The sequence below is a fragment of the Phalangium opilio genome, unplaced genomic scaffold, assembly GCF_054372755.1.
Source record: "Phalangium opilio isolate 3A_F unplaced genomic scaffold, DU_Popi_V2 ptg000082l_1, whole genome shotgun sequence".
Classification (NCBI taxonomy): Eukaryota; Metazoa; Arthropoda; class Arachnida; order Opiliones; family Phalangiidae; genus Phalangium; species Phalangium opilio.
In genome coordinates this window covers 3886409-3911031 of record NW_028324189.1, presented here as the reverse complement: position 1 = coordinate 3911031, position 24623 = coordinate 3886409, and the positions used below count along the sequence as shown (strand labels likewise).

The 24623-nt window shown below is 38.2% G+C and overlaps 2 protein-coding genes and 1 long non-coding RNA gene across 17 annotated transcripts in view; 1 reads left to right on the top strand and 2 right to left on the bottom strand.

The window, feature by feature from the left end:
* Positions 1–19518, bottom strand: part of LOC149651009 (uncharacterized) — a 46700-nt gene extending 27182 nt beyond the window's left edge. For 6 of the 12 annotated variants that reach the window (XR_016371018.1, XR_016371019.1, XR_016371022.1 and 3 more), the window contains exons 1-7: positions 19072–19468; positions 17598–17735; positions 17022–17049; positions 16843–16958; positions 16252–16331; positions 16068–16180; positions 15638–15743 (exon numbers count right to left, since the gene is read on the bottom strand). Coding sequence is in view for 3 of the 12 variants with exons in the window: in XM_089847756.1 (XP_089703882.1) it covers positions 16093–16180; positions 16252–16331; positions 16843–16958; positions 17022–17049; positions 17598–17735; positions 19072–19155 (534 nt within the window). In the remaining 9 variants the exon portion in view is untranslated. Of the gene's footprint in view, positions 1–15105; positions 15415–15637; positions 15744–16046; positions 16181–16251; positions 16332–16421; positions 16959–17021; positions 17050–17597; positions 17736–19071 lie in introns of those variants that run through there. The other 6 variants (XR_016371024.1, XM_089847756.1, XM_089847755.1 and 3 more) reach the window with 6 other exon arrangements.
* LOC149651008 (serine/threonine-protein kinase ULK3-like) overlaps positions 1–24143 on the bottom strand; it is a 48223-nt gene extending 24080 nt beyond the window's left edge. Inside the window, exons 1-13 of one of the 4 annotated variants that reach the window (XM_089847749.1) lie at positions 23883–24143; positions 23535–23808; positions 23240–23344; positions 23019–23162; positions 22873–22955; positions 22645–22797; positions 21603–21708; positions 21385–21531; positions 21232–21299; positions 21076–21151; positions 20976–21016; positions 20793–20919; positions 20603–20729 (exon numbers count right to left, since the gene is read on the bottom strand). In XM_089847749.1, the coding sequence (XP_089703875.1) occupies positions 20707–20729; positions 20793–20919; positions 20976–21016; positions 21076–21151; positions 21232–21299; positions 21385–21531; positions 21603–21708; positions 22645–22797; positions 22873–22955; positions 23019–23162; positions 23240–23344; positions 23535–23808; positions 23883–24020 (1485 nt within the window). In that variant the 5' untranslated portion in view covers positions 24021–24143 and the 3' untranslated portion in view covers positions 20603–20706. Of the gene's footprint in view, positions 1–20602; positions 20730–20792; positions 20920–20975; positions 21017–21075; positions 21152–21231; positions 21300–21384; positions 21532–21602; positions 21709–22644; positions 22798–22872; positions 22956–23018; positions 23163–23239; positions 23345–23534; positions 23825–23882 lie in introns of those variants that run through there. The other 3 variants (XM_089847751.1, XM_089847753.1, XM_089847750.1) reach the window with 3 other exon arrangements.
* Positions 17733–19099, top strand: LOC149651010 (uncharacterized). The gene is made up of 2 exons (XR_016371029.1): positions 17733–18990; positions 19050–19099. It is a non-coding gene; the product is annotated as an uncharacterized LOC149651010 (long non-coding RNA).
* Positions 24144–24623: the final 480 nt, after the last annotated feature.

Here is a 24623-nt window from a genome sequence, read left to right as displayed (position 1 = left end):
AACTCTGCCTAAAATGGACTGGCCCTTTCAAGAGCGTAGAAAAAACAAGTCTTCTCGTTTACATCCTCGAAGATATGATTTCTGGACAGAAAACAGGGCCCATAAACATGTCTCAACTAAAGCTGTACCAGACTCCAGAAGTTCCACTGGAAGAAAACGAAGACTCGGATACCTGGGTCGAATGGCCAAACTCTGCCTAAAATGGACTGGCCCTTTCAAGAGCGTAGAAAAAACAAGTCCTCTCGTTTACATCCTCGAAGATATGATTTCTGGACAGAAAACAGGGCCCATAAACATGTCTCAACTAAAGCTGTACCAGACTCCAGAAGTTCCACTGGAAGAAAACGAAGACTCGGATACCTGGGTTGAATGGCCAAACTCTGCCTAAAATGGACTGGCCCTTTCAAGAGCGTAGAAAAAACAAGTCCTCTCGTTTACATCCTCGAAGATATGATTTCTGGACAGAAAACAGGGCCCATAAACATGTCTCAACTAAAGCTGTACCAGACTCCAGAAGTTCCACTGGAAGAAAACGAAGACTCGGATACCTGGGTCGAATGGCCAAACTCTGCCTAAAATGGACTGGCCCTTTCAAGAGCGTAGAAAAAACAAGTCCTCTCGTTTACATCCTCGAAGATATGATTTCTGGACAGAAAACAGGGCCCATAAACATGTCTCAACTAAAGCTGTACCAGACTCCAGAAGTTCCACTGGAAGAAAACGAAGACTCGGATACCTGGGTTGAATGGCCAAACTCTGCCTAAAATGGACTGGCCCTTTCAAGAGCGTAGAAAAAACAAGTCCTCTCGTTTACATCCTCGAAGATATGATTTCTGGACAGAAAACAGGGCCCATAAACATGTCTCAACTAAAGCTGTACCAGACTCCAGAAGTTCCACTGGAAGAAAACGAAGACTCGGATACCTGGGTTGAATGGCCAAACTCTGCCTAAAATGGACTGGCCCTTTCAAGAGCGTAGAAAAAACAAGTCCTCTCGTTTACATCCTCGAAGATATGATTTCTGGACAGAAAACAGGGCCCATAAACATGTCTCAACTAAAGCTGTACCAGACTCCAGAAGTTCCACTGGAAGAAAACGAAGACTCGGATACCTGGGTCGAATGGCCAAACTCTGCCTAAAATGGACTGGCCCTTTCAAGAGCGTAGAAAAAACAAGTCCTTTCGTTTACATCCTCGAAGATATGATTTCTGGACAGAAAACAGGGCCCATAAACATGTCTCAACTAAAGCTGTACCAGACTCCAGAAGTTCCACTGGAAGAAAATGAAGACTCGGATACCTGGGTTGAATGGCCAATCTCTGCCTAAAATGGACTGGCCCTTTCAAGAGCGTAGAAAAAACAAGTCCTCTCGTTTACATCCTCGAAGATATGATTTCTGGACAGAAAACAGGGCCCATAAACATGTCTCAACTAAAGCTGTACCAGACTCCAGAAGTTCCACTGGAAGAAAATGAAGACTCGGATACCTGGGTCGAATGGCCAAACTCTGCCTAAAATGGACTGGCCCTTTCAAGAGCGTAGAAAAAACAAGTCTTCTCGTTTACATCCTCGAAGATATGATTTCTGGACAGAAAACAGGGCCCATAAACATGTCTCAACTAAAGCTGTACCAGACTCCAGAAGTTCCACTGGAAGAAAATGAAGACTCGGATACCTGGGTTGAATGGCCAAACTCTGCCTAAAATGGACTGGCCCTTTCAAGAGCGTAGAAAAAACAAGTCCTCTCGTTTACATCCTCGAAGATATGATTTCTGGACAGAAAACAGGGCCCATAAACATGTCTCAACTAAAGCTGTACCAGACTCCAGAAGTTCCACTGGAAGAAAACGAAGACTCGGATACCTGGGTTGAATGGCCAAACTCTGCCTAAAATGGACTGGCCCTTTCAAGAGCGTAGAAAAAACAAGTCTTCTCGTTTACATCCTCGAAGATATGATTTCTGGACAGAAAACAGGGCCCATAAACATGTCTCAACTAAAGCTGTACCAGACTCCAGAACTTCCACTGGAAGAAAACGAAGACTCGGATACCTGGGTTGAATGGCCAAACTCTGCCTAAAATGGACTGGCCCTTTCAAGAGCGTAGAAAAAACAAGTACTCTCGTTTACATCCTCGAAGATATGATTTCTGGACAGAAAACAGGGCCCATAAACATGTCTCAACTAAAGCTGTACCAGACTCCAGAAGTTCCACTGGAAGAAAATGAAGACTCGGATACCTGGGTCGAATGGCCAAACTCTGCCTAAAATGGACTGGCCCTTTCAAGAGCGTAGAAAAAACAAGTCCTCTCGTTTACATCCTCGAAGATATGATTTCTGGACAGAAAACAGGGCCCATAAACATGTCTCAACTAAAGCTGTACCAGACTCCAGAAGTTCCACTGGAAGAAAATGAAGACTCGGATACCTGGGTCGAATGGCCAAACTCTGCCTAAAATGGACTGGCCCTTTCAAGAGCGTAGAAAAAACAAGTCCTCTCGTTTACATCCTCGAAGATATGATTTCTGGACAGAAAACAGGGCCCATAAACATGTCTCAACTAAAGCTGTACCAGACTCCAGAAGTTCCACTGGAAGAAAATGAAGACTCGGATACCTGGGTTGAATGGCCAAACTCTGCCTAAAATGGACTGGCCCTTTCAAGAGCGTAGAAAAAACAAGTCCTCTCGTTTACATCCTCGAAGATATGATTTCTGGACAGAAAACAGGGCCCATAAACATGTCTCAACTAAAGCTGTACCAGACTCCAGAAGTTCCACTGGAAGAAAATGAAGACTCGGATACCTGGGTCGAATGGCCAAACTCTGCCTAAAATGGACTGGCCCTTTCAAGAGCGTAGAAAAAACAAGTCTTCTCGTTTACATCCTCGAAGATATGATTTCTGGACAGAAAACAGGGCCCATAAACATGTCTCAACTAAAGCTGTACCAGACTCCAGAAGTTCCACTGGAAGAAAACGAAGACTCGGATACCTGGGTCGAATGGCCAAACTCTGCCTAAAATGGACTGGCCCTTTCAAGAGCGTAGAAAAAACAAGTCCTCTCGTTTACATCCTCGAAGATATGATTTCTGGACAGAAAACAGGGCCCATAAACATGTCTCAACTAAAGCTGTACCAGACTCCAGAAGTTCCACTGGAAGAAAACGAAGACTCGGATACCTGGGTTGAATGGCCAAACTCTGCCTAAAATGGACTGGCCCTTTCAAGAGCGTAGAAAAAACAAGTCCTCTCGTTTACATCCTCGAAGATATGATTTCTGGACAGAAAACAGGGCCCATAAACATGTCTCAACTAAAGCTGTACCAGACTCCAGAAGTTCCACTGGAAGAAAACGAAGACTCGGATACCTGGGTCGAATGGCCAAACTCTGCCTAAAATGGACTGGCCCTTTCAAGAGCGTAGAAAAAACAAGTCCTCTCGTTTACATCCTCGAAGATATGATTTCTGGACAGAAAACAGGGCCCATAAACATGTCTCAACTAAAGCTGTACCAGACTCCAGAAGTTCCACTGGAAGAAAACGAAGACTCGGATACCTGGGTTGAATGGCCAAACTCTGCCTAAAATGGACTGGCCCTTTCAAGAGCGTAGAAAAAACAAGTCCTCTCGTTTACATCCTCGAAGATATGATTTCTGGACAGAAAACAGGGCCCATAAACATGTCTCAACTAAAGCTGTACCAGACTCCAGAAGTTCCACTGGAAGAAAACGAAGACTCGGATACCTGGGTTGAATGGCCAAACTCTGCCTAAAATGGACTGGCCCTTTCAAGAGCGTAGAAAAAACAAGTCCTCTCGTTTACATCCTCGAAGATATGATTTCTGGACAGAAAACAGGGCCCATAAACATGTCTCAACTAAAGCTGTACCAGACTCCAGAAGTTCCACTGGAAGAAAACGAAGACTCGGATACCTGGGTCGAATGGCCAAACTCTGCCTAAAATGGACTGGCCCTTTCAAGAGCGTAGAAAAAACAAGTCCTTTCGTTTACATCCTCGAAGATATGATTTCTGGACAGAAAACAGGGCCCATAAACATGTCTCAACTAAAGCTGTACCAGACTCCAGAAGTTCCACTGGAAGAAAATGAAGACTCGGATACCTGGGTTGAATGGCCAATCTCTGCCTAAAATGGACTGGCCCTTTCAAGAGCGTAGAAAAAACAAGTCCTCTCGTTTACATCCTCGAAGATATGATTTCTGGACAGAAAACAGGGCCCATAAACATGTCTCAACTAAAGCTGTACCAGACTCCAGAAGTTCCACTGGAAGAAAATGAAGACTCGGATACCTGGGTCGAATGGCCAAACTCTGCCTAAAATGGACTGGCCCTTTCAAGAGCGTAGAAAAAACAAGTCTTCTCGTTTACATCCTCGAAGATATGATTTCTGGACAGAAAACAGGGCCCATAAACATGTCTCAACTAAAGCTGTACCAGACTCCAGAAGTTCCACTGGAAGAAAATGAAGACTCGGATACCTGGGTTGAATGGCCAAACTCTGCCTAAAATGGACTGGCCCTTTCAAGAGCGTAGAAAAAACAAGTCCTCTCGTTTACATCCTCGAAGATATGATTTCTGGACAGAAAACAGGGCCCATAAACATGTCTCAACTAAAGCTGTACCAGACTCCAGAAGTTCCACTGGAAGAAAACGAAGACTCGGATACCTGGGTTGAATGGCCAAACTCTGCCTAAAATGGACTGGCCCTTTCAAGAGCGTAGAAAAAACAAGTCTTCTCGTTTACATCCTCGAAGATATGATTTCTGGACAGAAAACAGGGCCCATAAACATGTCTCAACTAAAGCTGTACCAGACTCCAGAACTTCCACTGGAAGAAAACGAAGACTCGGATACCTGGGTTGAATGGCCAAACTCTGCCTAAAATGGACTGGCCCTTTCAAGAGCGTAGAAAAAACAAGTCCTCTCGTTTACATCCTCGAAGATATGATTTCTGGACAGAAAACAGGGCCCATAAACATGTCTCAACTAAAGCTGTACCAGACTCCAGAAGTTCCACTGGAAGAAAATGAAGACTCGGATACCTGGGTCGAATGGCCAAACTCTGCCTAAAATGGACTGGCCCTTTCAAGAGCGTAGAAAAGACAAGTCCTCTCGTTTACATCCTCGAAGATATGATTTCTGGACAGAAAACAGGGCCCATAAACATGTCTCAACTAAAGCTGTACCAGACTCCAGAAGTTCCACTGGAAGAAAATGAAGACTCGGATACCTGGGTCGAATGGCCAAACTCTGCCTAAAATGGACTGGCCCTTTCAAGAGCGTAGAAAAAACAAGTCCTCTCGTTTACATCCTCGAAGATATGATTTCTGGACAGAAAACAGGGCCCATAAACATGTCTCAACTAAAGCTGTACCAGACTCCAGAAGTTCCACTGGAAGAAAATGAAGACTCGGATACCTGGGTTGAATGGCCAATCTCTGCCTAAAATGGACTGGCCCTTTCAAGAGCGTAGAAAAAACAAGTCCTCTCGTTTACATCCTCGAAGATATGATTTCTGGACAGAAAACAGGGCCCATAAACATGTCTCAACTAAAGCTGTACCAGACTCCAGAAGTTCCACTGGAAGAAAATGAAGACTCGGATACCTGGGTCGAATGGCCAAACTCTGCCTAAAATGGACTGGCCCTTTCAAGAGCGTAGAAAAAACAAGTCTTCTCGTTTACATCCTCGAAGATATGATTTCTGGACAGAAAACAGGGCCCATAAACATGTCTCAACTAAAGCTGTACCAGACTCCAGAAGTTCCACTGGAAGAAAATGAAGACTCGGATACCTGGGTTGAATGGCCAAACTCTGCCTAAAATGGACTGGCCCTTTCAAGAGCGTAGAAAAAACAAGTCCTCTCGTTTACATCCTCGAAGATATGATTTCTGGACAGAAAACAGGGCCCATAAACATGTCTCAACTAAAGCTGTACCAGACTCCAGAAGTTCCACTGGAAGAAAACGAAGACTCGGATACCTGGGTTGAATGGCCAAACTCTGCCTAAAATGGACTGGCCCTTTCAAGAGCGTAGAAAAAACAAGTCTTCTCGTTTACATCCTCGAAGATATGATTTCTGGACAGAAAACAGGGCCCATAAACATGTCTCAACTAAAGCTGTACCAGACTCCAGAAGTTCCACTGGAAGAAAACGAAGACTCGGATACCTGGGTTGAATGGCCAAACTCTGCCTAAAATGGACTGGCCCTTTCAAGAGCGTAGAAAAAACAAGTCCTCTCGTTTACATCCTCGAAGATATGATTTCTGGACAGAAAACAGGGCCCATAAACATGTCTCAACTAAAGCTGTACCAGACTCCAGAAGTTCCACTGGAAGAAAATGAAGACTCGGATACCTGGGTCGAATGGCCAAACTCTGCCTAAAATGGACTGGCCCTTTCAAGAGCGTAGAAAAGACAAGTCCTCTCGTTTACATCCTCGAAGATATGATTTCTGGACAGAAAACAGGGCCCATAAACATGTCTCAACTAAAGCTGTACCAGACTCCAGAAGTTCCACTGGAAGAAAATGAAGACTCGGATACCTGGGTCGAATGGCCAAACTCTGCCTAAAATGGACTGGCCCTTTCAAGAGCGTAGAAAAAACAAGTCCTCTCGTTTACATCCTCGAAGATATGATTTCTGGACAGAAAACAGGGCCCATAAACATGTCTCAACTAAAGCTGTACCAGACTCCAGAAGTTCCACTGGAAGAAAATGAAGACTCGGATACCTGGGTCGAATGGCCAAACTCTGCCTAAAATGGACTGGCCCTTTCAAGAGCGTAGAAAAAACAAGTCCTCTCGTTTACATCCTCGAAGATATGATTTCTGGACAGAAAACAGGGCCCATAAACATGTCTCAACTAAAGCTGTACCAGACTCCAGAAGTTCCACTGGAAGAAAATGAAGACTCGGATACCTGGGTTGAATGGCCAATCTCTGCCTAAAATGGACTGGCCCTTTCAAGAGCGCAGAAAAAACAAGTCCTCTCGTTTACATCCTCGAAGATATGATTTCTGGACAGAAAACAGGGCCCATAAACATGTCTCAACTAAAGCTGTACCAGACTCCAGAAATTCCACTGGAAGAAAACGAAGACTCGGATACCTGGGTTGAATGGCCAAACTCTGCCTAAAATGGACTGGCCCTTTCAAGAGCGTAGAAAAAACAAGTACTCTCGTTTACATCCTCGAAGATATGATTTCTGGACAGAAAACAGGGCCCATAAACATGTCTCAACTAAAGCTGTACCAGACTCCAGAAGTTCCACTGGAAGAAAATGAAGACTCGGATACCTGGGTCGAATGGCCAAACTCTGCCTAAAATGGACTGGCCCTTTCAAGAGCGTAGAAAAAACAAGTCCTCTCGTTTACATCCTCGAAGATATGATTTCTGGACAGAAAACAGGGCCCATAAACATGTCTCAACTAAAGCTGTACCAGACTCCAGAAGTTCCACTGGAAGAAAACGAAGACTCGGATACCTGGGTCGAATGGCCAAACTCTGCCTAAAATGGACTGGCCCTTTCAAGAGCGTAGAAAAAACAAGTCCTTTCGTTTACATCCTCGAAGATATGATTTCTGGACAGAAAACAGGGCCCATAAACATGTCTCAACTAAAGCTGTACCAGACTCCAGAAGTTCCACTGGAAGAAAATGAAGACTCGGATACCTGGGTCGAATGGCCAAACTCTGCCTAAAATGGACTGGCCCTTTCAAGAGCGTAGAAAAAACAAGTCTTCTCGTTTACATCCTCGAAGATATGATTTCTGGACAGAAAACAGGGCCCATAAACATGTCTCAACTAAAGCTGTACCAGACTCCAGAAGTTCCACTGGAAGAAAATGAAGACTCGGATACCTGGGTCGAATGGCCAAACTCTGCCTAAAATGGACTGGCCCTTTCAAGAGCGTAGAAAAAACAAGTCTTCTCGTTTACATCCTCGAAGATATGATTTCTGGACAGAAAACAGGGCCCATAAACATGTCTCAACTAAAGCTGTACCAGACTCCAGAAGTTCCACTGGAAGAAAATGAAGACTCGGATACCTGGGTTGAATGGCCAAACTCTGCCTAAAATGGACTGGCCCTTTCAAGAGCGTAGAAAAAACAAGTCCTCTCGTTTACATCCTCGAAGATATGATTTCTGGACAGAAAACAGGGCCCATAAACATGTCTCAACTAAAGCTGTACCAGACTCCAGAAGTTCCACTGGAAGAAAACGAAGACTCGGATACCTGGGTTGAATGGCCAAACTCTGCCTAAAATGGACTGGCCCTTTCAAGAGCGTAGAAAAAACAAGTCTTCTCGTTTACATCCTCGAAGATATGATTTCTGGACAGAAAACAGGGCCCATAAACATGTCTCAACTAAAGCTGTACCAGACTCCAGAAGTTCCACTGGAAGAAAACGAAGACTCGGATACCTGGGTTGAATGGCCAAACTCTGCCTAAAATGGACTGGCCCTTTCAAGAGCGTAGAAAAAACAAGTCCTCTCGTTTACATCCTCGAAGATATGATTTCTGGACAGAAAACAGGGCCCATAAACATGTCTCAACTAAAGCTGTACCAGACTCCAGAAGTTCCACTGGAAGAAAATGAAGACTCGGATACCTGGGTCGAATGGCCAAACTCTGCCTAAAATGGACTGGCCCTTTCAAGAGCGTAGAAAAGACAAGTCCTCTCGTTTACATCCTCGAAGATATGATTTCTGGACAGAAAACAGGGCCCATAAACATGTCTCAACTAAAGCTGTACCAGACTCCAGAAGTTCCACTGGAAGAAAATGAAGACTCGGATACCTGGGTCGAATGGCCAAACTCTGCCTAAAATGGACTGGCCCTTTCAAGAGCGTAGAAAAAACAAGTCCTCTCGTTTACATCCTCGAAGATATGATTTCTGGACAGAAAACAGGGCCCATAAACATGTCTCAACTAAAGCTGTACCAGACTCCAGAAGTTCCACTGGAAGAAAATGAAGACTCGGATACCTGGGTCGAATGGCCAAACTCTGCCTAAAATGGACTGGCCCTTTCAAGAGCGTAGAAAAAACAAGTCCTCTCGTTTACATCCTCGAAGATATGATTTCTGGACAGAAAACAGGGCCCATAAACATGTCTCAACTAAAGCTGTACCAGACTCCAGAAGTTCCACTGGAAGAAAATGAAGACTCGGATACCTGGGTTGAATGGCCAATCTCTGCCTAAAATGGACTGGCCCTTTCAAGAGCGCAGAAAAAACAAGTCCTCTCGTTTACATCCTCGAAGATATGATTTCTGGACAGAAAACAGGGCCCATAAACATGTCTCAACTAAAGCTGTACCAGACTCCAGAAATTCCACTGGAAGAAAACGAAGACTCGGATACCTGGGTTGAATGGCCAAACTCTGCCTAAAATGGACTGGCCCTTTCAAGAGCGTAGAAAAAACAAGTACTCTCGTTTACATCCTCGAAGATATGATTTCTGGACAGAAAACAGGGCCCATAAACATGTCTCAACTAAAGCTGTACCAGACTCCAGAAGTTCCACTGGAAGAAAATGAAGACTCGGATACCTGGGTCGAATGGCCAAACTCTGCCTAAAATGGACTGGCCCTTTCAAGAGCGTAGAAAAAACAAGTCCTCTCGTTTACATCCTCGAAGATATGATTTCTGGACAGAAAACAGGGCCCATAAACATGTCTCAACTAAAGCTGTACCAGACTCCAGAAGTTCCACTGGAAGAAAACGAAGACTCGGATACCTGGGTCGAATGGCCAAACTCTGCCTAAAATGGACTGGCCCTTTCAAGAGCGTAGAAAAAACAAGTCCTTTCGTTTACATCCTCGAAGATATGATTTCTGGACAGAAAACAGGGCCCATAAACATGTCTCAACTAAAGCTGTACCAGACTCCAGAAGTTCCACTGGAAGAAAATGAAGACTCGGATACCTGGGTTGAATGGCCAATCTCTGCCTAAAATGGACTGGCCCTTTCAAGAGCGTAGAAAAAACAAGTCCTCTCGTTTACATCCTCGAAGATATGATTTCTGGACAGAAAACAGGGCCCATAAACATGTCTCAACTAAAGCTGTACCAGACTCCAGAAGTTCCACTGGAAGAAAATGAAGACTCGGATACCTGGGTCGAATGGCCAAACTCTGCCTAAAATGGACTGGCCCTTTCAAGAGCGTAGAAAAAACAAGTCTTCTCGTTTACATCCTCGAAGATATGATTTCTGGACAGAAAACAGGGCCCATAAACATGTCTCAACTAAAGCTGTACCAGACTCCAGAAGTTCCACTGGAAGAAAATGAAGACTCGGATACCTGGGTTGAATGGCCAAACTCTGCCTAAAATGGACTGGCCCTTTCAAGAGCGTAGAAAAAACAAGTCCTCTCGTTTACATCCTCGAAGATATGATTTCTGGACAGAAAACAGGGCCCATAAACATGTCTCAACTAAAGCTGTACCAGACTCCAGAAGTTCCACTGGAAGAAAACGAAGACTCGGATACCTGGGTTGAATGGCCAATCTCTGCCTAAAATGGACTGGCCCTTTCAAGAGCGCAGAAAAAACAAGTCCTCTCGTTTACATCCTCGAAGATATGATTTCTGGACAGAAAACAGGGCCCATAAACATGTCTCAACTAAAGCTGTACCAGACTCCAGAAATTCCACTGGAAGAAAACGAAGACTCGGATACCTGGGTTGAATGGCCAAACTCTGCCTAAAATGGACTGGCCCTTTCAAGAGCGTAGAAAAAACAAGTACTCTCGTTTACATCCTCGAAGATATGATTTCTGGACAGAAAACAGGGCCCATAAACATGTCTCAACTAAAGCTGTACCAGACTCCAGAAGTTCCACTGGAAGAAAATGAAGACTCGGATACCTGGGTCGAATGGCCAAACTCTGCCTAAAATGGACTGGCCCTTTCAAGAGCGTAGAAAAAACAAGTCCTCTCGTTTACATCCTCGAAGATATGATTTCTGGACAGAAAACAGGGCCCATAAACATGTCTCAACTAAAGCTGTACCAGACTCCAGAAGTTCCACTGGAAGAAAATGAAGACTCGGATACCTGGGTCGAATGGCCAAACTCTGCCTAAAATGGACTGGCCCTTTCAAGAGCGTAGAAAAAACAAGTCCTCTCGTTTACATCCTCGAAGATATGATTTCTGGACAGAAAACAGGGCCCATAAACATGTCTCAACTAAAGCTGTACCAGACTCCAGAAGTTCCACTGGAAGAAAATGAAGACTCGGATACCTGGGTCGAATGGCCAAACTCTGCCTAAAATGGACTGGCCCTTTCAAGAGCGTAGAAAAAACAAGTCCTCTCGTTTACATCCTCGAAGATATGATTTCTGGACAGAAAACAGGGCCCATAAACATGTCTCAACTAAAGCTGTACCAGACTCCAGAAGTTCCACTGGAAGAAAATGAAGACTCGGATACCTGGGTCGAATGGCCAAACTCTGCCTAAAATGGACTGGCCCTTTCAAGAGCGTAGAAAAAACAAGTCCTCTCGTTTACATCCTCGAAGATATGATTTCTGGACAGAAAACAGGGCCCATAAACATGTCTCAACTAAAGCTGTACCAGACTCCAGAAGTTCCACTGGAAGAAAATGAAGACTCGGATACCTGGGTCGAATGGCCAAACTCTGCCTAAAATGGACTGGCCCTTTTAAGAGCGTAGAAAAAAACAAGTCCTCTCGTTTACATCCTCGAAGATATGATTTCTGGACAGAAAACAGGGCCCATAAACATGTCTCAACTAAAGCTGTACCAGACTCCAGAAGTTCCACTGGAAGAAAACGAAGACTCGGATACCTGGGTTGAATGGCCAAACTCTGCCTAAAATGGACTGGCCCTTTCAAGAGCGCAGAAAAAACAAGTCCTCTCGTTTACATCCTCGAAGATATGATTTCTGGACAGAAAACAGGGCCCATAAACATGTCTCAACTAAAGCTGTACCAGACTCCAGAAGTTCCACTGGAAGAAAATGAAGACTCGGATACCTGGGTTGAATGGCCAATCTCTGCCTAAAATGGACTGGCCCTTTCAAGAGCGCAGAAAAAACAAGTCCTCTCGTTTACATCCTCGAAGATATGATTTCTGGACAGAAAACAGGGCCCATAAACATGTCTCAACTAAAGCTGTACCAGACTCCAGAAATTCCACTGGAAGAAAACTAAGACTCGGATACCTGGGTTGAATGGCCAAACTCTGCCTAAAATGGACTGGCCCTTTCAAGAGCGTAGAAAAAACAAGTACTCTCGTTTACATCCTCGAAGATATGATTTCTGGACAGAAAACAGGGCCCATAAACATGTCTCAACTAAAGCTGTACCAGACTCCAGAAGTTCCACTGGAAGAAAATGAAGACTCGGATACTTGGGTCGAATGGCCAAACTCTGCCTAAAATGGACTGGCCCTTTCAAGAGCGTAGAAAAAACAAGTCCTCTCGTTTACATCCTCGAAGATATGATTTCTGGACAGAAAACAGGGCCCATAAACATGTCTCAACTAAAGCTGTACCAGACTCCAGAAGTTCCACTGGAAGAAAATGAAGACTCGGATACCTGGGTCGAATGGCCAAACTCTGCCTAAAATGGACTGGCCCTTTCAAGAGCGTAGAAAAAACAAGTCCTCTCGTTTACATCCTCGAAGATATGATTTCTGGACAGAAAACAGGGCCCATAAACATGTCTCAACTAAAGCTGTACCAGACTCCAGAAGTTCCACTGGAAGAAAATGAAGACTCGGATACCTGGGTCGAATGGCCAAACTCTGCCTAAAATGGACTGGCCCTTTCAAGAGCGTAGAAAAAACAAGTCCTCGCGTTTACATCCTCGAAGATATGATTTCTGGACAGAAAACAGGGCCCATAAACATGTCTCAACTAAAGCTGTACCAGACTCCAGAAGTTCCACTGGAAGAAAATGAAGACTCGGATACCTGGGTCGAATGGCCAAACTCTGCCTAAAATGGACTGGCCCTTTCAAGAGCGTAGAAAAAACAAGTCCTCTCGTTTACATCCTCGAAGATATGATTTCTGGACAGAAAACAGGGCCCATAAACATGTCTCAACTAAAGCTGTACCAGACTCCAGAAGTTCCACTGGAAGAAAATGAAGACTCGGATACCTGGGTCGAATGGCCAAACTCTGCCTAAAATGGACTGGCCCTTTCAAGAGCGTAGAAAAAACAAGTCCTCTCGTTTACATCCTCGAAGATATGATTTCTGGACAGAAAACAGGGCATAAATCCGTTTTTGACCATATGTATTTTGTGATAATCAATCGGCTGTATATTATGCAAAAAATTCAATCGAAAATCATAGATCTAAATTAACATATCGATATAAAATATCATTTTATACGAGAGCATATAGTTCAAGAATTATTTGAGTTAAAATAAGTTAATACAAAAGCAAATGTAACTGATATATTCACAAAGTCTTTGCATAAGATAAACTTTAAGAAATGTATAGAGTTACTCACTTAGCTCACTATTATTATTATGTAATCTATTAATAGTTGATTGATGAGATAGTCGCGTTATTGTTTTACTAATATAAACTTAATAAATACTTATTTTATTTGTGAATAACGTGCACGATTAATTGTCACTACAGAACGTTTAAACACAACACCCCAAGTAGGAGAAGTTCATCCTCCCATACCTTCTTCTACTCAGGAACAATTTCCGACCAATTATGAGAAACTCTTCAAGAAAGGCTGGGTTCGCGAGTTACACTGTCCAACCCGGAAAAGTGAATATGGACGTATACTACCATCCACCAGGGCCAAGGAGCCGCGTGTTACGGTCACACCAAGACTTTAGAGATAGTTCTATTATAGTGGGTCCCTGGTAAGCTTATAAATAAAAATGATTTTATAACACAGACTTATTCACGCAAGTTTTATTTTGAAACATTACATTTTATACATTCGATTTGATTGAAGAAATTAATAAAATAATTTAAACATGTGTATTTTCTGTATGTTGCGTAAAGACCCTGAAAATGAACAAAATGTTTCATTTATTAACAAACGGCTTAAAAATGTACAGCTTCAAATAGACTGTCTTTGAGGAAATAAAGCCCCTTTCAGACGATACAACTCGCGTTGAGTGAACTAGTTGGGACTTGCGAACGGAAGTTGGACTTGTTGAATCAACAAATTATAAATTGATCACTGAACAATTTTGGCCCACTCAACTTTTTAACATCATCTACTCGAGTCAAAAGTTGAATCCTCTGAAAATGCCTAAATAACAAGTCTTCCTTTTGACTCGGAGAGGTAAAATGATTTTCAACTAAAAATATATGGCTGGTTTTCGACACATATATGTTCCATTTTGTGAAGAATTTTTCGCTGTAAGTGGAATCCGACTTAAGGGTAGCTAAAATATGTCAAACTTTGCACGAAGCATCAATTAAATAATTATTATTAAAAGAAATTACTATTGTTCACCGCAAGTAGCGGAAGAAAAGAATAACTCCGCTAAAATTACTAAAAAGTACCAAAAAGTATAGAGAAGACACAAGGAATCCTTATGTTCCAGTTTCCATTAGATAAGGCTGATGTGGGTGGATAATATCAGGAGTTCATAATAACCTACTTCGGGGGGGGGGAGTACGATACTGGTCATAGAGCTAATTGGGGGGGGGATTATTATGAACTCCTGGTAATACTAGTGACTTAATGAGAGCTAGTTCGAGAACGACGCGAGTATTGACTATACTCGGGTTTGCAGTCCATATTCAAATTTAGTCTGTACTAAGCCACTGACAGCGCCTCACCAGGCGTCGCTTTACAAGAATATACGACGTCACTTCATGACAAGCTCTCAGTAATCAGTGACGAACTTATGGAACATATCTTATGAACTTATGGAACTACCCATGTGTTCCTGGTTATGCTATTAAGCAAATAACATAACAGCTCCCCTCTAGGCTTACCAATCTGCTTTTAAGTTCACCAAAAATGTTCCCAGACTGCTGTAAAGTTGTGTAATGCAAGTTGTCATATACATATTAAAAAATACCAACTAAATAGAGCAGATTTAATTTAAACGTGTCAAAAATAAATAAAAATAACAATTAAAAATGGAAGTAAAACTGATTTATTCAATTATTTTGTTTTTGTAAAGCAGCCGCCAATATGATAGTACCTTTCTACAATACCTTTAAATATTTTAAATAATTATTTAAAATTTAGCCAAAGATTAATTAACTAAAAACTTTATTTAAGAAATATCAAAACTTTAATTTAATAGCTAGAGATTGTCCAAATAAAAACCATCAATTTTTTCCCCAATTCACAATGGAGATTTAACAATTTTTTTTATCCAATTCTTGCAGTGTTTCGTCTTCTAACATTTCTATTTCTTGTCGATATTTTCTTCTCACCTAAGCAAAACAAACAACCATTATTACTGTTAAATCATCCCTGTTAGCGAATCTATGAGCAAAATTATAATTTCCCTTCGCAATAGTGCTAAATTTCTTGAGGAAATTTCTTTCTACGTTATAGATAGGGGTTTTACCGTTATAAGGAAGATAGGTTGAATCAAAGACGGCATGGAGAATAATTAAGGCGCGATAAGATGCAGATGGGCTTTGTTATACTTACATCGGCATAACGAGTTTGAATTTCTCTAATTTTTGTGTCAAATTCCGTATTCCTTTTTTTACGATTTTCCACGGCATTTTTAATTGTCTCAAGGATTTCGTCCCGTCTACGAAAAAAGGGGTAAATCAATTTTCTACGCGTAATATCGACTCTACTAAATTTAAATTCAAATCGCGTAGAATTTTTAGCCAAAAAACTATATATATATATATCCACGACCCCTAATGAAACAATGAAATTCTCGCAATTAATAAAAGGTGCAAATAAAATCAAGCGCGATCTTATTATCTGGGAGATACCGCCGCGATTATCAGTGAGCTATAATCCTAATAAAAATTATCCGTTTGGTCTTATATTAAACCCAGCGAATGTCACACATATTTGGTATTATGAAGCTCCAAGCAAGTTGGCAGATCATGGGGTCTCTTACTGTATACTTGGCTGGGTAAATGCACCTAGGAGGATGGAACTCGTTCCATCCTCCTAGAATTGACTAGGTGTGTCTTCCGTCGAAGGAGCTGCAGCCGTCGTCGCTCTGTTCGGCTAAATTGAATAGAAAAGCAAATTTAAATTATGAAGCTCCAAGCTAGTTGGCAGATCATGGGGTCGCTTACTGTAAACTTGGCTGGGTAGGCGCATCATCGGTGGTCGTGGCTGGCGCGTCTTGCTCGGTTGTGGCTGGCGCGTCTTCGGGCTAAATAGAAAAGAAAAGCAAATTTAAATCATGTAAATTCGATTAAATTAAAAAAAATTATATAAGATTTTTAATTTAAATTGCCAAGACCCAAAGAGTTAAAAACTATTTCCGATTATCTTCTTTTGAACTCTGCGTGAAAGGCTGCACTTTCGAACTCTAAGAAGGTAAATTTTTTATATAGAAAATTCAAAACGTTGTTGTGGGATTAAATATGAGTACCAGAAGGGTATAATACGCGTCCTCTTAATACTTTAGTTACGTAACCAATATATAATTCGACATGGACTTGATATTTGAAATTATATGTTTGCAACTAAAATTACTCATTCTGATGTATTGAATTATTTAAACGGAGGGGGGGGGGGCGGTTTCAGAGTATAAATGACGTTTGGGTGGTCAGAACTTTGGAAATACCAAAGCTACGGCCAAACGCCTTCGGGATGTGATAGGTCAAACTATTCTCGTTCCAATGGTACCAGCTAGTAAGTCTACACCAGTTAGCACTTACGGTTTCGTCATCCTTTTCATTCACCCGACATCTTTTCTCTCCTATTCCATCGTTAATGAATTGCTTTATCTTGAAATTGAAATGCTCCTTCCTCAGTCCATTATTCGCTACTGCGACTGCAAAGTAAAGATCAATTATTAGAAATTTCGATTAAATCAAAGCTTTAAACGTAAACTTACGATGTTTTACAACCTCGTTAAATGACCGCTATTATAAAAACGAAAACTTAATCTTTTATTGACGAGGTAAAATTGACTCTTCAAGACAGAGTTCCAAAAGGCGAGCAAACTGAACAGCGAACATAGGAGGATAGAGGTGAAAACACCTCGATCCTCCTAGTCTCGGCCTCTCGGGGACCTCTGTCCATTTTCGAACTAAATTCGCTCTTCTAGCGAACTGGAGATGGACTATTTTTTTTTCTTTGGTGGGGGGGGGGGTCGTCGTTTCGAATTTTTGCATCCCTCCGACGTTCTATTATTTTTCATCAGTTTACCCATTTTGCCGGAACTCTGCCTTTAAGGGACTAGTTCCAGCGAAAAGGGTCGAGACTAAAAACCTAGCGCGACCGTGCAGACTTTAGATTCCCTGCTGGGCCTAAAATTTGAGAGGTTCTAGCGAATTGAAGATAAACAAAAGAGTTTCCTTCAGAGGAATACTAGAATTTGCGAGGAAACACTTCATTTCGATGCTCAGTTAGCTAGAATCCTTTTCGCTGGAACTCGGCCTTTAAATTACAGTATAACGCAAGAACTCACGAGCCTTTTCCCAGTCGGCGTGTAGTAGAACCGGAGCCTCCGAGATATCTCGGAGGCTCCGGTAGAACAGGCTCCGGTCGAACAGCTCCGCAACCTCTTTCTCTTTCTTATTTCGATGAACGATATCTCTTCTATACTCTTTAAATAACGATAAAGAACGTTTAATTAACGTAAACAAGTTTGGTTACATTATTTTACAATCTTTCTCCTGTAAATATTTTTGGGCGCGGAAACCTAAGCCCTTCAATCTTTTCCAATACCAGGAGGGGTCCCGCGTGTGTTACGGTATCAGAAATAGACCACTTCGAATGAAGCCGCGCGGTGCGCGATGTTAAATTGGCTTTTGGCCAGGGTTGGCGATTTTTTTGATTTAAATCGGATTTTTTTGATTTAAATCGGATTTTTTTGATTTAAATCGGATTTTTTTGATTTTAATTGATTTATTTGATTTTTTTGATTTTTATTGAACTAATAGATAGTAAATTACCAACATGAAAACTTTTGAGTCAAAATTAAGCAAAAGCAAAATAATCATGACATTTAAGCAGCTATTTGATATTATTACTATTCAAATGCTTGTATAAAAAGACTAGCTTGACCTCTATTTTATTTCCTAGCCTTTCCAGCAAGACAAACTGGAGTTCTGGGAAAAACATAGATTGAAATATACCAAAACCACGATTATTTTTAATTTTAGGTCTTTTCTAATTAAGTTTCTTCTCGAGTTACTTAAAATACTCCTTGGAATCTTAGAAAACATTTTTTAAAAATAAAAATATATTCTTGATTTTAATCAAATGATTTTTTTAAAAAAATCGCTTGATTTAAATCATGATTTAAATCAGTGATTTAAATCAAACTGATTTAAATCAGACAACTATGCTTTTGGCTATAGGGAGAGGGCAAACCCATTCTTGCCACGTCATAGGCTTATATCTCTTACCTCGATTCCATCCCCCTAACGAGGGAATTTCAGTATCGCGCCTTCAAACGCTCCCCTAAGTAGAGGTAGAAAATGACGTCGGATGTTCTTTCCCTCCCTGACAAACCCCCTCTCCCTATAGGAACTTGGCTATAGGTAATGTCAGAAGGGAATTCCCCTCTGGTAATGTTAAACCTTACATCGTACCAAACCCCTACTGTATTTAAGATGTGATACATTTGGTAAGGTTTGAAATAGGTTTTAGTTACGTTCAATTTGAGGTTTCCGTCTTTTAGTATTATAAATTTCAAAATTTCCCTTAGCTATTTCCTTAATTAAGATTAAATAAAGAGTAATATTTAGCTTACCAATTAAAATATTAATAATTAAATAATGAAATAAAAATAGATTAAATTAATTACGGGTTAATTCACATTAAATATAACACGGAAATATCTTACACAATAAGGGGTACGTAATATAATTAAAGGTCTTAGTTTAGATAATTAATAATTATGATCGAAAATTAGCGCAGACGGAAATTCAGCTTACCTTAACAGTATCAGAAATCATGCAGAAATGTATCATGCCGATTGACGCCGGTATCAATTCAACGCGCCGACTACAATGAGTCATTTCGTAGGGGGGGGGGGCACGAAAAAAAAACCGATAAAAAAGGAAGGCCCTCGGCCTCGGGGTCGAAGTCTGAAAATTGAAAAACGGATTTAAAAATGCCAAATTCCGAAACAAAATATTAAATGGAATATTTCAAAATATTTTGTTAAAATTTTTATAATTAAGACACTTGAATTAATATAATAATATTTTAATAAATTTAGCAAATTGTAATTATTATAGTAAAATTATATATTTCATTTAATTTTCTTTTCTAAAATATATTACTAAAATGGAACCGAGTGCTAGTTTTGCTCTGGCGTAAATAAGACTTAAAGGTCAAGTGTCGTGTAAATTTTGTCCTAGTCTTAAAGGACAAGGCCCACGTATATTTTGTCTTAGCTTTAAAGGAAAAGTAGAGAAAATGTTTTCTAGAAATTCTAGTTTTAAACCAATACCAAAAGTTTATAACTTGGCTTATGAACTTTTGCCAATACGGATTTCGTTCAAATATCCTTAAGCAGTATTGAACAATTTCAAATATAGTGTGCAATGTGACGTGAAACTTTGTTTAATTCTCTTTATTGTCATATTAAACATGTCATTTATGTGAAAGTTTTAACAAAAAACATAGAAGGTCGTGCAAAGTGTCTCGGTATAATTTCAAGTTTCGCACGTCCCTTTTCCATCTATCATTTGACGCAGTTGCGTTTCCTTACTAGACTGAGTCAACTGGCCAAATGTCATAATTTCATAACGTCGAACAGCTGTCGGTCTACAGAGTCTGCAGTCTGCTAGTTGTAAGTAAGCCTTTGCTGCAAGAGCGACAACCTCTAGGCTCCGTGTGAATGGGCTAATAAAACATATCCTAGATTTGATAATTTTGAAGGTTTTAATTGCGATTGTTGATGATAATATTATTAGAAAAAGTTTGTTTATAAATTGAAATGTAATTCACGCTTTGAAACTCCAAAAATGACGCGAGTCCACGAGTTTTGACTAAGTGGAGCCAAGGCTTAGCAATATGGAATACAGCAAGAAAATGAATAGTAAGTACCTTTCTTGTCTTTCTGATCAGTGATATTTTTACCAGGAACATGTAGTTAGCAAAAAACATGGGTAATATAAATATTCGTTCAATTAGAAAGCTAAAATTGTCACATAATGAGTTTAAAATTCAGGCGGGAATGTTTTGAAGATTGGGTGTCACGTGACTAGTTTAAATTGTGGCGGGGGGGGGGGAACCCGGGAATGTTTTGAAGATAGGTTGTCACGTGATGAGTTTGAATTTTGGCGGGAATGTATGTGGGTGGATAATATCAGGAGTTCATAATAATATGAACTCCTGGTAATGCTAGTTCGAAAACGGGATTGTTTGGAGTTTTGACACTCCCGAGTTTAATGGTTTTAATTTTAATCAAAATTAATATAAATGCTTATAAATCAAAGGAATAAGTTTACGCAAATATTTCTTTATAAAACTTTATTTAACTTTTAATTGTACAATATAATCAACATTATAAATGACAACTATTTAAAACAATATAATATACTTTTAATATGATTAACTAACTACTGTATGTTACACCCTGATCCTGAAAATAAAATAATTAAGATTAAGATTAAAAATAGAATTAAATAATAAATCAGAAGTTTACCAAACGTAGCATTTATGTCATCTAAATCTTCCCCCTTCTTCGTAGCATCGGCAACTTCTTTCAGTTTAAGTTTTTGAATAGCTAAGCAGGATTTGGCCTCCTCTCCCTTACGAAGCCAATTAACTGCCTGAAATTAATTAAAATCAAGTAGAATTTAACTAATTAAAAAAAGTATTAAATGACCTCTGCATGTAATGCATCTTTTTTTGGCCCAGGAATCATTTCTAAAATTTAAAATTAAATTTAAACAGTCACAAATTAATTTATTTAATTTTTGTTTTACCCTTTACTGCCGGCACAAGGATATTAAGAGCTTGCTTATATAAGGATAAGGCATTGTTATAGTTTCCATTTAACATCTGAGTTACAAAATAATTTATTACGAAATAAATTCTAATTACAATTTAAATAATTAATAATTAATAAACAAAGAACAAACCTCTTGATCAGCTGAGTTTCCTTTAGCAAAAGCCTCTGATAATTTTCTCTCATTAAATTGCAATTCATCTGATATAAAAGAATTAATAATTAATTCAAATTAATAAATACATAAAAATTAAATTATGTAAATTATCATGAATATAATTAATACCTTCTTGTCTTGCAACTAAATCACGAGTTTCATTTGCAATTGCAATTGGACTAGTTGTTTGACCGGCTTTTCTTAATAATTCAGCACGATCCATATACTCTGTGACCTTTAACCTTAAAATATCTCTTTTCTTTGGGTTTGTTTCGCCTAATTAAAAAGAAATTAATTAATTAATTAATTAAAATAAAATTAAAGGCGTCATAATTAAAAAATCTTACATTGCACAACAGGGACTAGATAAAGAAGGCCTTTAAAATACAGTTCAGATGCTTTATCACAATCACCCATCTCATCTTTAGCTACTGCTTGTCTTATGAATGAAAGCTGGGCATGCATAAATTAATAATTAATAATGAAATAAAATTGATAATTAATAATAAAATAAAATTAATAATTAGTAATAAAATAAAATTAATAATTAATAATAAAATAAAATTAATAATTAATAATAAAATAAAATTAATAATTAATAATAAAATAAAATTAAAAATTAATAATCAAATAAAATTAAAAATTAATAATCAAATAAAATTAATAATTAATAATCAAATAAAATTAATAATTAATAATCAAATAAAATTAATAATTAATAATCAAATAAAATTAATAATTAATAATCAAATAAAATTAATAATTAATAATCAAATAAAATTAATAATTAATAATCAAATAAAATTAATAATCAAATAAAATTAATAATTAAATAAAATTAATAATTAAATAAAATTAATAATTAAATAAAATTAATAATTAAATAAAATTAATAATTAAATAAAATTAATAATTAAATAAAATTAATAATTAAATAAAATTAATAATTAAATAAAATTAATAATAAAATAAAATTAATAATAAAATAAAATTAATAATAAAATAAAATTAATAATAAAATAAAATTAATAATAAAATAAAATTAATAATAAAATAAAATTAATAATAAAATAAAATTAATAATAAAATAAAATTAATAATAAAATAAAATTAATAATAAAATAAAATTAATAATAAAATAAAATTAATAATAAAATAAAATTAATAATTAATATTAAAATAAAATTAATTAAAAAATAAAATTAATAATTAATATTAAAATAAAATTAATAATTAATATTAAAATAAAATTAATTAAAAAATAAAATTAATAATTAATATTAAAATAAATTAATTAAAAAATAAAATTAATAATTAATATTAAAATAAAATTAATAATTAATATTAAAATAAAATTAATTAAAAAACTTAATTAATTAATTAACTTACTCCTTTATCATATGATTCTGGTGAAGGCATGTGTTCCAGATCAACAAAAGGGTGATTAAAAAATTCTTCAAATGAAATTCTATTAGCGGGATCTCTTTGTAATAACCTTGCTAATAAATCCAAACATTCATCTGATAATTCTGAATTGGGTATCTGAAGAAATTTTTAATTAATAAGCAATTAAGAGAAAAATTAATTATCATCTTAAAATGTAATTAACATTCATACTTCTATTGGTTTATCACATTTTATTTTCTCAGCTAATTCACTGAAAGAAGCTGAACTATAAGGAGCTCTTCCGAATAAACACTCTTTGATACAAATAGGATTAATAGATATAGGTTAAAATTAATTATAGTTAATTAATTACTTACCAAATAGAATTATTCCAACAGACCATAGGTCTACAGTAGCATCATATTGATGTTTGAGTAATATTTCCGGTGCCATGTATAATGGTGACCCTCTTAAAGACGAAGCTTCTTCGTTGCTACTCAAATACTGAGCAAAACCAAAATCTTAAAAAATTATATTCTAATTAAATTAAATAAAATTAATTTACATGATCATTAATTTAAAAGTAATGAAGACAAACCTGCAATTTTTAATTTAGGATTACTTAGAGAACTTAATAAAATATTTTGAGGTTTAAGATCCATGTGAGTTATATTATGTGCCCTGAGAGCTTTCAGTGCAATTGCTGCGCAAGAAATGTTTAAAAATGTGTATTTTAACTTGATTTATACATATTTTTGAGACTAGGAGGATGGATACCATTTACACCAGGATTCCAGGCTACAAGGAGGATAAAAAGCAGCAAAAAGTAGCCTCGCCTCTTTGTGTAAATGGTATCCATCCTCCTAGTCTAAATAAACTATGCATAACAGTACCTATTTGTTGTAAAAATCTTCTAACAATATTTTCAGGCAGTTTTTTTCTTTGTTTAATAAATCTTGACAAATCACCCCCGGAACAAAATTCCATGATAAGGTAAATGTGACCCGAATCCCATTCAAAATCAAGCATTTCAACTATAAATTCGCATTTAACTTTTTTAAGAATTTCTATCTCCGTGACAATATTGTCTTTAGCCGCTTTTGACAATGATGATAGTGATATGCATTTTACCGCGTAACAATCTCCCGTACCTTTTTGTAAATTATCCTACATAATTTATTCACTATAATAAGCCTCATTAACAGTAATAATTAAAGCAATTAACGTAAACATAATCTTACTTTTTTATAAGCCTTGTACACTGTCGCGTAGGTTCCTTGTCCTATATTTTGCGTAAAATAATAATTTTTGAGGATTTTAAGAGTATCAGTGGTATTTTGGGATAAACCCGAACTTGGACCTGGTTTTGGTTTAGCCATAGTTTATATTTAAATATGTCAGATAAAGGATTAGGTAAGTTAATTGACCGTTTAGCGTCACATAATGTAAACACTGCCCGAACAGCAGTCAAAATAAATCAATAAGCAGACGATGGTCCCTTGCAGGGATGCCAGATTGAAACCTTCAACCCGCCAAAATGAAATTGGAAACAAGCCCAAAAAACCGCCAATCTATATTTCGACGCCTTTCTCTATGGCGTGTTTTTTAGACCTGAAAACGCAACTTTTTATACCAGTTTTGAAACAGAGATGGCGCTAGTTTATCCGTTTTTCGTTTAACTTGGTTGGAATTTTCCAAGGAGTAATAATATTTATCAGGGTTGGGAGTTACAATGGAGTGTTGCTTGAAAGCGCAGTATATTGCAATTAGGTATCTTTAGATATTGCTCCATGGTAAGTTTTTTGCTAGCAGCCGATCAAAATTGGGTAACAGTGCGAAAGTTTTTAAGCCGTTTGTTTTGCGTGGTTAATTATAACTTTTAATTGAGTTTCAATTATATTTAACGTAATTTTATTGATTAGTATAAAATTTGTGGATTCCGCGTATGAAGAAGGGTTTATTTAAAAGACTTCCAGGGCCAA